At 39.9% G+C, this 14780-nt stretch overlaps 1 protein-coding gene across 1 annotated transcript in view; it reads right to left on the bottom strand.

The window, feature by feature from the left end:
- The window catches only part of ABHD5 (abhydrolase domain containing 5, lysophosphatidic acid acyltransferase), a 30501-nt gene extending 17045 nt beyond the window's left edge, over positions 1 to 13456 (bottom strand). Inside the window, exons 1-2 of the mRNA XM_021677585.2 lie at positions 13271 to 13456; positions 2766 to 2851 (exon numbers count right to left, since the gene is read on the bottom strand). Of these exons, the coding sequence (XP_021533260.1) occupies positions 2766 to 2851; positions 13271 to 13320 (136 nt within the window). The 5' untranslated portion in view covers positions 13321 to 13456. The remainder of the gene's footprint in view (positions 1 to 2765; positions 2852 to 13270) is intronic.
- Between the last annotated feature and the right edge of the window lie 1324 nt (positions 13457 to 14780).

Genomic DNA, 14780 nt, shown 5'->3' with positions numbered 1-14780 from the left:
TTTTTTTTTAATTTTATTATGTCAATCACCATACATTAATTACATCATTAGTTTTTGATGTAGTGTTCCATGATTCATTGTTTGCGTATAACACTCAGGGCTCCATTCAGTGCATGCCCTCTTTAATACCCATCACCAGGCTAACCCATCCCCCTCCCCTTTAGAACCCTCAGTTTGTTTCTCAGAGTCCGTAGTCTCTCATGGTTTGTCTTCCCCTCCGATTCCGCCCCCTTTATTTTTCCCTTCTTACTATCTTCTTTTTTTTTTTTTAACATATAATGTATTATTTATTTCAGAGGTACAGCTCTGTGATTCAACAGTCTTACACAATTCACAATGCTCACCATAGCACATACCCTCCCCAATATCTATCACCCAGCCACCCAATCCCTTCCACCCCCCCACCACTCCAGCAACCCTCAGTTTGTTTCCTAAGTGAGAAGTTCTATCTCAGATAAGTCTCAAGTACCTGTGGCCAAGGTCTTTTGGCAAGTCATGTTAGCTCTTTGGACTTTTCCTATCTATCAAATGAGGGTCTTACACTCTTAGACCTGGAGAGGAACTTAGTGCTCACTGGACCCATTATTTGAAGGTCTCTAACTTTGCAGACAATAACAAAAGAATACCTTGCATTTGTCTAACATTTGAAGATTAATCATTGAAGACTGAAGTCAAACTCAAAAGAAACATTTTTCCCTAAAAAGTAACCACGAGTTTAGGGAAGGACTAGCAGTATCTGCACTAAACACGTAACTGAAATCTTGAGTCACTTCAAAGTTTAGTAGAAAAGAGGTGACAGGGTATGGCAGGAAGTCCTGGCATGAGGTGCCAGGTAGTGTGGGTTCAAGTCCAACAATCTCCGTGGAAAATACAAATAATCACAATTTTGTAGATAAAAACTTTTACTTGCCTTCAGTGCTGTGGGACTCAATACTTTAAATCTCCCCCAAGTTGACTAAGATGAAACCAATTTGAAATTCCTTTATATTAAATTATCAACTGAATATAGACACTTTATATATACCACTTAATTATCTGTACATATTCATCTGCAGAAGACAAATACTTGAGAACTGGGAGTTTCTGCCCTTTAACCAAGAAATAATCTCAGGTTTTGTACCACATAGTAGCAGCAAAGAGGAAACCCAGCATTCATTCAGAATATTAACAGAGCCCAAGCCTCCAAATGGGGGGAAATGCTATACCAGTTTAGAAAAGATGATCCAGCATTAGAACCAAACCAAACCACATAAGCATTTTGAACACAGATGTCTGCATATTTCCATAGAAACCATCTGTAACCTCTATTAGATAGCTCACCCCACTGTATTACAAGTCACTTGCTTTCACATCTGACACTGAACCAAGGGCCAATTCTCATTCCTATTTGCATCCCTAGAATCTAGCAGTAAGGAATCAGTATGTTTGGTAAATGCATAAATTGAGCACCCTTTTGTATCTCCTGACAAGATTTTTTTTTTTTAATTTTAGTAAATCACGTCAACTTTTCTGCTTTGTAGAGAACAAGATTATCCAAGTATACAGACTAAGTAGAAATTTATTTTCATGCCAAAAATGCATGTAAGATGGCTAACTGTCCCCTCCTATGGATATATTCAGTTACAGTCACTTACTCCTGAATCATTCAAATGCACAAACAAGAAAATTCATTTGTGGTAGAGAGAATGAAAAGCAGGCATGGGCAAACATCTGCACATACATCCATTATAATCATGTATGTGAACTGCTCCTCTGAATCCACCCGTAATTGTATCAGCAGACCAAAATTACACAATAAGCACCATTGCTTAAAAGTATACCCACAGATACCAGGACTGCCCTGACAGTACAAGTTTGGGTAAATTTCAGTGCTCATAAGAAATTTTTAAAAAAGGTTTCCACACCACTAAAATGCAGAATTAAAGAATCCTAAGAAACTAGAACCAGAGGGAACTCTAAGGATCATCCTACCCCTTCATTTTACAGATAACTAATGTGAAACTGAGAAAGTGACTTACCCAAGATCCTGACATCACCTAATTGCAGATCTGGGCCTGGACCAGGTCACCTTGTTCTAGTTCAGTATGTGCTCCACTCCACAAGGCTACCTATTCTGGAACACCTAGAGCCTATTACCAGATTGTAGTCAGGGGCCTTTGGGGAGTCCCTGAGACCCTTTCAGGAGATCTATGAGGTCAAAACTATTTTCATAACAAAACTAAGACACCTTTTCACTCTCATTTTTTGATTGGTATGCAGCAGAGTTTTCCAGAGATCACTAGATGTGATTACCAACAGCCTGATGCAGAAGCAGATATGAGAATCCAGCTGTCTTATATTAAGCCAGACATTAAAGAGATTTGCAAACAATGCTACTTTTCTCACTACATTTCTGTTTGGTAAGTAGTTATTATTTTTAGAAAACGTGTTATTTATTTTAACCTATAATGGGTTCCTATTATTTTTAAATGAATAAATTAACATACTTTAAACAATTCAGTTTTAATTTCTAATTGGTAAATACTGATGGCTATAACTGATAAACAAAGCTCCTTAAGGTCCTTACTAATTTAAAAGTATAAAAGGGACCCAAGACCAAAAGTTTGAGACCCCTGCCTCCCAACATTTCTGTACTTGTTGATGACATGGAAAAGGGAAAAAGCACTTTTGCCAACAAACTAACACACCACAGAATCTTATCTCCAGTTTCTGGGCAATGTGATTTTAGCAAACAGCTCAGGCAACTTACAAAAAGAAAACCTTACATTTTAAAATTTTCTCTTCAGCTTCTTTAAGGTGTGATGTAGATGTAGGGCACCAAGTGGGAAGCCAACCAGTTAGCCATCCCGACCTAGAGCATCAAAAAGAAAATATAAAGACATAAGTTAATGCTCTTCTCAACTCCCAACTATTACATTAGAAGAAAAGCAGAATAGGAAATTTACTGTCTTTATGATGGTGAAGCTATCTACATCTGGAAGAATCCACCTAATACATACAAAGCATTGTGGTAAAGTACTGGGGAACAGACATTCAACTTCAGCCTGTGAACCTACAAGTAGATATCAAAATCCATATTTATGGATAGTCAGACTCCAAGTAATCAAGCAGAAATTAAAAATAGGCAGAACAAGAAATATGAAGCATGGAGTGTGTTCCAAGATAAAATATTTAAACATTCAATAAATGGTAGTTGACATTATACTGATGACAACAAAACAATTCACTAAAATTATGTGACATTAATTAGTAATTCCTAAAATGAGAGTTTTAACTAAGGTTAAATAGAAATTAGACAAAGAATTGTCATTTTTCATCACTCCTTACCTCAAAGGTAAGGCTACTTCTAGCTGACCTTCAATAGGAAACTCAGCCCTGTTCCAACCTTTTACTTGACACTCTAGTATCATTTTTGTCATTTCTTATTCTCTGTTTTCTAGCCATATACTATTCCCTATTCTCTTGCTTCCTGACCCTGAATATCCTTGGAATATGCATCTCCCCTTCTTTTCATGATCCATTATACCTCTCACCAACCTCAGATTAGATTTCATTCCCCCTTCACCCACACACTCAAACCAGATTACATCAGGGTAGCGGGATAGCATCCAATTCTCAAGCTCTATTCTTTTCCTTCTCAAGTTGTATTGCAACATTCTTATTTACTCACCAATATCCTCACCCAATTGTATGATCTTTAAAGGTAAGGACTCTGCGTTCACCAATGCATATTATTATACACTGATGTTATAAACGAAGTTTTTCCTTCATCTGAAATGTACTGGCTACAATGAATTACAAGTGGATCACTTGAGTGATAAGAGAATTTTCTGGGATGATAGTGACATTCTCTATCTTTATAGGTGATTGACTGGATTACACAGATGTATGCATATGTCAAAATTCAGCAAATGAACACTTAAAATTTAAGCATTTCATCATAATGCATTTTTTTGCTAAAAAGAAAAAAGTAAAACAGGCTGGATTTGATAACTGGTTGGATAGAAAGAAGGTGTAATAGAGGATTCCTAGGTTTCTGAGTCAGGTACCACTAATAACCACAGAGAACACATGAATAAGAATAGGTGTGAGAAATGTGCTAAGTTTGGATGGGTGGCTCTAACATCCATTCTAAGCTTTGTAGGCTCATTCTACATTTGCCTGCCCTATAGAATTTCTCTGGCATTATGTAGAACAGCTGCTCAATAAATGTTCTGCAGAATGATTAAGTCACTCACAATAGAGGGTATTCTCAATCCAAGTTATTCCCATTTTGTAGATGTGAAAAGTAAGGTTCAGAAATGTTAAGCACCAGGTCCAAGAGTATTAAGGTAGTAAGGAAATGATACAAGTAGAGATTTAAATTCAAATCCGAGTGACTTCAAAGGCCTTTTTTCTCGGTGACTACCTTCCTTAAAATGTGTGAGGAGCAGTCATGACCTACAGGATAAAGCCACAGGACAAAGTCATATTCCTTTGGCCTGCACGGAAAAGAAGATACATAATAGCCTGCATTATAACCAGGCTCCACTCCAGATGTTCTCTGTGCTAGTTTCAAACCTTCTACATTAACAGGGTAGGAGGATAGGACCCATAAGCATCCCCCATAAATGTTTCATCTAACTTATTATCAAGGTAAAAACATAACAGAAAACATTATTATTAGTCTATTTGTAAATATATAAAGCTATTTATAAATTATCAAGGAAAAACAATTCAAGGTTTTAGCAGTGAGTTTTTTAATCCTTCAACAATTTATCAATTGTTGAAAAAAAAACAGTTAAAAAGCAGTTAAAAGAATCTCATGATCTTTGGAGTTTAAAATTTAAAAAGTAAGCCATTATTAAGCTGAAGCTCTTTTGTTCTTGACCAGGAATGGTCATCAAAGTCTATGTTAGGCCACAAAAATATGAGCTAGTACCAAGAGGAAGTTACTTACAACTCAATCTCATCAGTTTTCTTAAATAGCCCTCAAATCATAGCACAATTCTTTGCCAGAGAGAATCAGAGGTCAGTACAAAAAAAAAAAAAATTAAAGTGAAATGAACTATAGTCTACTACTGCTCCAACTGACATTATGTTGGGGCAAAGAAAACACAAATGCAATCTTCATTTCAGTCTTTAAAAAAAATTTACATTCTCTGAATACCTACTAAGTACAGGTCCTCAAGTTTAAAATGTTATATAACAGCCTGCAATAGGAATTATGCCTACCCCTCACCACAAAACCAATTTTCAAAGGATAGGATGTCTTGTCCACTCATTTTGCCTCCTAGCGATGGGCTTAGCTCAAAGAGAAAAGGCAAAACAATGTTTTTATGTTTGCAAGTCTAGTGCATTACACCAAAAATCAGGGCTCTTCACCCACAAGAGCCACCAACCCTCTTCAGGTTTTCACAGCAACCTTTTCATCAAAGCAGATAATTGTTTTTAAGTGGAGTTTTTCTGAAGTATATTTAAACTGAAAAATCTATATTTAACAAAGCATAGTAAAATATTTTATTTTCACTCAATGGAATTGTAAAGATACCGCTCTTCTCCTAAGCTTTGATAATATTTCTGTCCAATCAGCTTTGCCTAAACCAGATGATAAAATGTTTTAGAGAGACCGTCTTTCTCCTTCTTTCTTAGAAATATTCTACACAATTGAGTTTCACACACATAAGTGGCTCAAAGGAACATTTCTAAAGAGTGGAAGGAAAGCTGGGGTCTATCTTTTCTGTCCTTTACTTAATCACACTTTGTTCTCGAGTTCCCACAGTTGAGCTTGCAACATCTATTGCTTCAACCCTCCAAAACACCCATTCAGCCTCACCTGTCTTCGGGGTAAATTAAACTCACCTTCAAAGAGACCCTCTGCCCCTTCCACAAAATTTCCCATGACCTCAAGTGTTCTACATTCTTAGTGAGTGGAAGACTGAAACTAAGGACCCAAGACTGAAGCTTCTCAGATATCCAGCCATTGGTCTAAGGTCACAAAATCCAAAGTAAAAATTAAATTCATGTGGCCCAGCTATAAAACAGTAAATAAGAAAACAAAACAAAACAGTAAACAAGATACGGGGCTTCCCCCTCATAGCTTTGGAACATAACAGAAAAGCAAAATTCAACTTCCCTATTTAAGCAGATAATCAATAAACACCATCATCCACTGCTGAGGCCCTAACTTGGAAAGCAACCCAAAGGTCAGTCGCAATATTAAGAAAAAAACATTGGCCATAGGGACTACACCTATTTAAGACAACAGGAAGACTAACCAAAAAGTGCACCAAAGGGTTTTCTACACGGCCACATCAGCTGAGCACTGACCTCTCAGCAAGGCTGAGGAGCTAATAAGCCCTAAAGCATCCAATCAAAAAACCCAATAAAAGGAATCTTGCTTTATAACTCTGTAATAAATATAGAGAAAGAATCTTTTTAGTGAGCAGACTTCCCAAGTTAAAAAAAAAAAAAAAACTTTGAAAGATTACACCCAAGGTGGCATTCTAAGGAAAGACAAAAAAGATGTGCTTAACATATTAATAGAGTTTATTAACTTAAGAATCTGATTTTAAGCATCCTGAGTTTGAGAGATAAAACACTGATTTTTAATGCAAGTTGGTACAGCCACTTTGGAAAACAGTGTGGAGGTGCATCAAAAATTTAAAAATAGAGCTACCCTATGACCCAGCAATTGCACCTCTGGGTATTTACCCCAAAGACACAGATGTAGTGAAAAGAAGGGCCATATGCACCCCAATGTTCATAGCAGCAATGTCCGCAATAGCCAAACTGTGGAAAGAGCCGAGATGCCCTTCAACAGATGAATGGATAAAGAAGATGTGGTCCATATATACAATGGAATATTACTCAGCCATCAGAAAAGATGAGTACCCAACTTTTACATCAACATGGATGGGACTGGAGGAGATTATGCTAAGTGAAATAAGTCAAGCAGAGAAAGTCAATTATCATATGGTTTCACTTATTTGTGGAACATAAGGAATAACATGGAGGACATTAGGAGAAGGAAGGGAATAATGGCGAGGGGGAATTGGAAGGAGAGATGAACCATGAGAGACTATGGACTCTGAGAAACAAACAGGGTTTTAGAAGGGAGGGAGGAGAGGGGATTGGTTAGCCCGGGTGATGGGTATTAAGGAGGGCATGCACTGCATGGAGCACTGGGTGTTATACGAAAACAATGGATCGTGGATCACCACATCAAAAACCAATGATGTATTGTATGGTGACTAACATAACATAATAAAATTTAAAAAAAAAAACACTGATTTTTTTTCCCTTAACTTTCTACCTAATCTGGTTTTTTTTTTAAGATTTTATTTATTTATCAGAGAGAGAGAGAGCACAAGCTGGGGGAGCGGCAGGCAGAGTGAGAAGCAGGCTCCCCGCTGAGAAAGGAGCCCAATACAGGACTTGATCCCAGGACCCCAGGATCATGACCTGAGCCACCCAGGCATCCCTAACTAATCTTTTTTTAAAAATAACATTGTACTTATACCCTATTGCTATCAACATTTAAGTTTCCTGGTAATCCCTGTTTTGCCCTCTTAGACATTTGACTATCTATAGTATTACCAAACCTGAATTGCACAATCTATAAATATTGTGAAACAGGTTTCAAAGTTTTCTGAAGAAAATATACAAAAGTCTGGCCAATTTCCACACACTGTTGGCCACTTAAATAACATTTCTAATTAGGTTATAAGTAAAGAGGATTTCATTACATTACAATTTTGTTTAAAATAGCCTCCATCTCTATACTGGTACTGTCAACAGAGAAAAGTACATTCTCTCTCCTTTAGAGAAACTACGAGGTTTTGCTTCTTTTGTAAATATCCAAATTGATTAGAAGTGTGAATATACATATTCTTCTGAAATAATTCCTCAACCAATGAATGATTAAAAACTTCCAAATTGGACATTACAACACTTTCGCAAATAAAGGCCTTCTTTCCTGGGTAATGGAAAATCCTATCATGCCCTTTCATTTTAAGTAAATAACTCACATGATTCAAATTATCACTAACCATTAGATCAATGATAACTCAAGCCCTCTAATATATTTTAACACATTAATTCACATTCTTTAACTATTTACCCCCTATATTTCTAAGCTGTAACTCTTAAAGATCCAGAGTTGGAGAATCAGTATTTTACACATAGTCATGTCCTGGTGGTATTTTTTCCCCAATTGTTTCCTACCTTCTCTCAAACAGTAAACAAACCATCCTGGAGTCAGACACAGAATCAAACATACTTAAAGAAAACTACAGGTGTACTTTTAGATTTATACCGCTTAACAAATCCAAGTGGCATTTCATGTAACTTCTAAAATAAGTTTATCTATTAGATAAAAACTAAAAATCCCAAGTCTCAAACTGAATAATAATTTTTAATAATAAAATCATCTTGGGCGCCTGGGTGGCTCAGTCGTTAAGCATCTGCCTTCGGCTCAAGTCATGATCCCAGGGTCCTGGGACTGAGCCCTGCATTAGGCTCCCTGCTCAGCGGGAAGCCTGTTTCTCCCTCTCCCACTCCCCCTACTTGTGTTCCCTCTCTCGCTGTGTCTCTCCCTCTCTGTCAAATAAATAAATAAAATCTTTTAAAAATAATAATAAAATCATCTTTCCACACAATTCTTTATGATTCACAATCAGGAATGAAGAATTATAGAACAATGAGGTTAGACTAAAAACCTAACAATATAATATTTCTGAATGGCTATTATAAAGAATATAAGTCAAATCCTTAAGGACTCCATTCAGAGTCATCTGTAATTCTCAAATGTATTATCCAGCGTTGTTTTTATTAAGTGGACCATCCTGGGACTTTACAATCGTTTGTTAAGTTCTTTGTCACAGGACTGAAATCTCCATTCGCTGGTCTGTGACTGGCATTTTGAAGAACAGGCAAAACAATGAAGCATGAGTTAGTTCACCCAAGATTAAGAAATAGAATCATATTCCCAACCTCCCAATATAACTTAAGTTTATGATCTTAGTTGTTGTCCTAGTCAAATTCAAACTTTGATTTCTTATGAATATATCTTTTGATGTTCTTTGAATATCTTAGGATGAAAAAATATCGCTACTAAGCTGCAAAATATATTATCAATAACTAGATTTTTTATCTTAATGTTGTGTCAGCATAAATTTACAATATTTAAGTGTTTAATTCAATAAACATTTATTGAAGTTTACTATTTATGAAGCCCCTTCAGGCTCTACCAGACATTTGAGTAAGACAAAAGCTTTGACCTCAATGAGCTGACAAAACAAACAAATAACTACATTACAAAACATGGTGTAAGTGCCACAACGAAAGCTTAGGAAAATACCATAGGCCTTTGGAGAAGAGAGATAACAATCTGTTTTGGTTCAGAGAAAACCATGTGAACCAAGACATGAGGGGAAATAGGATGAGCAAGGAACATGTTTAGGAAACAATGAAAGCTTGGCTAGAGCCCAGTGCACAGGGAGGAAATAAGACTCCAAAGATAGAGAAGAGCCAAGCTGCCTACAAAGGGCTTTAAGTCAGGCTGAGCACCTATAATAAAGTCACTGCATGTGGCTGCTACAAACAAGACTGTGCCTCTTGGGGAGAGAAAAGTAACTGACGAAATAAGCTATGTTGAAAGCACAGGAACAAAATGGGTTACTAAAGCCTGCTATAGGGGCGCCTGGGTGGCTCAGTCGGTTAAGCATCTGCCTTCAGCTCAGGTCATTATCCCGGGGTCCTGGGATCGAGCCCCACATCTAGTCCCACATTGGGCTCCCTGCGCAGCGGGGAGCCTGCTTCTCCGGCTCCTGCTCCCCCTGCTTGTGCTCTGGTGCACGCTCTCACTCTCTGTCAAATAAATAAATAAAATATTTTTAAAAATAAATAAATAAAGCCTGCTATAAACCAGAAAAGGGTATATGAAGGGTCAGAACCAAGTGATTCCCAGGAGACATTGGAAATGGAAAGATGATGTACTTAGAATCTACTGGACTTGGTAGATTTGGTATTCAGGGCAATGAAGATGGAAGGGGGCAGTCAAAAGATCAGGCCACAGTTCTGAACCTGGATGACCAGAAGAATCTAAGTGCCCTAATGAAAACAGGTAAGTCAAGGGGAAGAACTGGACTTTTTGTATTGTTTAGTTCAGGGGAAGAAAGGTGAAAATGACATCCAAGTCTGGACATGTTACATTTGAGGAATAAGGTACAAACATCTGGCACACAATTAGAAACATCATCAGAGTACTGAAGAGGACTCCATCATGAGGATGAGATTTCAGTTCTCTCCACAGAAAAAATGCTTCAAGGAGTATAAGTAAACAAGACAAAATATTAAAACACAGATGAAAGATGAAGATAGAATCTTGGAGAATTATGACATTTAAAGAATGAGAAAAAGAATAGAACCTAATAAAAGCGACTATTGGCCTAAAGTAAGGCATGAAGCAAAATGTCTTAAGAACTACAATGTCTGATAAGAATTTTAATAAGGAGAAGCTATCTTTACAGTGTCAAACACTGAAAAAGACCCAAGAAAGAAAAGTACCCAGAAAAATAAAAGCCCATTGGAATGTATCATTGAGAAATGCTGTGATTTTTAAGAAGTCGGGATAGCAAGGATTTGGGAAGGAGAGATGGCAATAGAGACGAGTCACTGATCTTAGCAGTCTTTTAAAAATAGCAAAACCCACTATCCTATCTCCAAGGCAAAGGACTACAGTCAAATTCTAATATAAATCCAGTAGGTGGCTGGTAAAGCCACTGGAGGTGAAGGGGAGAAAAAAATCCTTTACTTGTAGCATTTTATGATTTCCATGATGTAAATACTACCACCATGGCTGATTTCAAGCTGCCAAAAGTTGGCAAAATTCTTGAAAACTTAGCAATGGTTGACAGTACAAGCCAACTCCAACACAGCATTGCAAACCGCCTATTTTACTATCTGCTCTGCAACTGAGCAATTCTGTCACAGCTTTCCTCTAAACTCAACAGATCATTCAACTCTATCATTCTCTGGGACAACCTTTCAGCAATTCACAGAAGTCTTCCCTATTCTTGTTACATTTAGCTTTCTCAACTGTATTGCAATGAAAAAGGGTTAGATGTTGAAAGCCAAATGGCTTCCAGACATGCCTGTCTTCACTAAGAAAGTCACAAAACAAGAATCATAGGTGCCAAAAAGCCTTCCTATGACCATTTTATAATTGTTTCCTTTGTTAATGTCAATTCCCCAACTAAACCTGAAATGTCTTAAAGATAGAGAACTTGATTCAAGACCTGTATTCCCACAACCTACATTGGCTCTTGGCATAGTTCCATTGTTGATTAACCAAATTTTTTAAACAAATAAGCTCTGTATCAATGCAAGGATTAAATAACAAAGTGTCAATAGAGTAAGCAAAAGAGACAAGAATCAAACATCTCAAATGAATCCCAGTCCTACTGAGAAGCACCAGAAATATGGGAGAGGACATTAAACTAAATCTAGACACATGGGGAACTCCAATCCAGCACTGCCACTTGCTAGTAGGGCGCTGGTAGTCCTTTCAGTTGCAGTTGCAAATGAAAAATGGACAGTAATACCATGCACACAGGTTGATCTTAGGTTTAATATAAACACATTTAGGCAGCACCTAGCAGGAGGAGGTACTTGCTTGTCTGCTTGGTACAGTTCAGAAGACTACACTGGTATGGACACTGGACATTGCTCAAGTATATTGCCAAGAGTACCAAGGAGGCCCACCTCTGTCATGGGACTATGGCTGCTCAGCTGCTAAAGATTTTTTATACTCTGTCCCCAGTGACCTGTGGACATCACCCAATCCACAAATTCCTTTCACAGTCATGCCCTGGACTCCCAGGTCCCACAACAATATGGAGACCAAAAATCCACCTAAAAGCACTTTCAGAAAGAGCAAAAAATGTTATGACAAACTAGGAGGGAACAAGCTACCAGTTAGATTCCTACTTATGTCCGTAAGAGGACATTCAACATCAACAAGGAAGTTCATCAACAAACCAAAACAATGGACCCATTCATAATGTAAACAAACTTCAAGGGAAGAACCTAGTTTCTAATATTTCAAAACTGTCACCTCCTCCACCCCATATCCTTCCAAATACAACTGTCTTCATGGTATTCCATATTACCTTCTATCCTTTAGGTTATGCTTCCTATGCAAGTTTCTCCAGACATCTGAAGTAGAATTATTGTCAAAATACTAAACATATATACAGAAACACAGAAGTTTGTTTACTTTCCAAAAGAAATGACCAGCCTTGAGAAATACGGCAATAATATTCGTAATTTAATTTTTCCACTAATTAATTGCTATTTGTCTACGGACAAGGGCATGAAGTTAGTTACAGGTGGAAGAGAATAATTTAAACTTAGTATATCTGTGTATCAAAAAGTTTCTCACGTTGGACATCTGTCCTCCAAATTCCATAAAGTTTCCTAGACATACATGTGTTCTGAGGCGAAAACACACACTTCTCCATTAACACCAGAACACTTAGAAGCAAAGGAAGATCTCTGAAAGATTATTAATTCTGAACTTGATATCCATATCGTGTTAACATTCTTTCCACTAAGTACACATTAAACGCTTTCTGAAACCCAAAGTCATATACCCACGCCCTCAAACCCCTTTCCCTCACGCTGGGATCCTCCTTCCCCCGACACCCCCTAATCTCCTGCACTTTCCAGGGTGATTTTGGGCTCTCCATCTTCTATGGCCCCAGGGAAGCGCCTCCCCTTCCTCCAGGCTCCGGAGGCTCTGCCCAGGCGGCGCATTCGTTCTTGCCCCCTCGAGAGAGAACAGCGCGCACCTGCAGACAGAAGCCGCGCTTGGAAGTGCACGAGTGACTGAGCCGTTTCCTCCGGCTCGAGGCAGGTGTGGGGACGGCCGGCCACCGTCCGCCGGCCGCCCCCGGGCAGGCGGGGTCCGAGGAGTCCCCGGATGACGAGCAGGGGGTGGGTGCCGGGCCACCCTTGCCGCCGGCCCCGAGGAGACGCTTACACAATATCGCGGCGGCCCCTTGGCGCTGCCGGGTAGGATTCACACACTTCCCGCGCCTCGGCGCCAAAGGGCGCCCGGTAGGGACAGAGCCAGGCCCGGACGTCTCTCGGGGCGCAGCGCGGTCTCACGCCGGGCGGGACGACAGAGAGGACAGGCGGGGTACGAATCCTCGGCGAGGTCGCCCGGCCCGACCTGAACCTGTGGAAGACGCGATCCCGAACCCCACGAAGTCCCGGCCGCACTCACCTCTCGCAGGTGTCCGCCGAGCCCACCTCCTCCTCCTCCTCCGCCGCCATGACCGCCGTCACTGCGCGAGCCCCGGACCGCGCCTCCAAGCCGGCTGACAGGCCGACTGGGTCACCGGGGGCCGCCGCCGCCCTTAAGGCCACCGCCGCCGCGCATGCGTCGCCCTCCCCCTCGCACGATGGGGCGGCGCGGCCGCGCGCGAGCGCGTGCCCGGCTATCTCCACCCGCGTTTACCAGGTGCGCGTGCGCCCTAATGCCTGGCGCTGCAGTGTATGGGCGCTGGGCGGGGCTGTCAACCGAGGAACGCGTAAGGCTCACCTGGCCCTGTTAGGTAGTAACTGGTTTCGGTGATGACCGTGTTAATGCACCAAACGCTAATATTAACTGTCAGTGCTGGGCACGAGGCAGTCATTCTGGAAGTACCCTGGGACCTTCGCTGGAAGAGCTAAGATAGTATCCCGATAGACGCTGCATTGGTGAATGGAACTGCAGCAATGGAGGGGACTCCGGCCTTCCGCCAGCCGGTCCCTCCAGGTGGGTAGCCAAGGGGAAAGGGTGACTCAGGACTCTTCAGTCAATATTCACTGACGTGCTGGGGTTACAGTAGTGGCCAGAACCAGCAACTCCTGTGTGCCCCGCTCGCTGTATATATTGGAGGGATGTAAAGTCAGTGTTTAGGTACTTAGAGTTCTTGAGGGGGATTCACTAACATAAATGTCAACATTCTTGACCTGTTTTCAAGTCTTTTAGCCATCAGATACTGCCTGGTTTTGTAATTACACCTCTCCCTACGGTAGAGGCCAAAGGCAGGCTGCCCCCAAATGTGCCATTTTGGCATAATTATTATTTTAAATAAAAGTTATTTAAGAGAATCTATGTAGGAAGGACACTCAGACCCTCCTCTGTCCCCTGAAAACAGGAAATAAATTTCCATGTGATAGGTACCCTCTCTGCACCAGGAGGTAAAGAGACAGCCTTATGACCAGAGATGGGAAATTTAGAGCCAAGAAGGCTTTATAAACAACCCTAGCTACTTTTTACTAATTTACTACCCCAGCCCAAATTCTGTTTAGAATTCCTTACTAATTGAAGCTTTCAAAGTTAACTTTTCTATATCCTGTCAATTCTTCACAGATATATTGTCTCTCTGTCTGAAAAGTATAAAAACTTCCTGCCTTGGTCATTTCTTTAGGTCTCAATTTCATTATTGGGCCTCTGTGTACGTGTAATAACCGTTGGATTTTTTTCTCCTGTTAATCTGTCTCATATAAATTTAAGTCCAGTTGGAAGATCTTGAAGGTAGAGAAGAATTTTTCCTTCCCTTTGCTATCATTCATCCATTCTTGTGTACTGTGTGCCTACTATGAGTCCACTCTGTTTTAGTAGCAGAAAAACAATGTATTAAAAAGGTCTGAGAACGGATCTCCCAAAGTTCTAGGACAACCTAGTGCTATTTCCAAATCCACTTCCTTTTGGTGACCTACTATCCAATTACCTTGAGTGAGAATGC

The sequence above is a fragment of the Neomonachus schauinslandi genome, chromosome 1 (genome assembly GCF_002201575.2).
Source record: "Neomonachus schauinslandi chromosome 1, ASM220157v2, whole genome shotgun sequence".
NCBI classification, from domain to species: domain Eukaryota; kingdom Metazoa; phylum Chordata; class Mammalia; order Carnivora; family Phocidae; genus Neomonachus; species Neomonachus schauinslandi.
The sequence above is the reverse complement of the archived record's forward strand: the minus strand, read 5'-3'. Positions and strand labels throughout refer to the sequence as shown.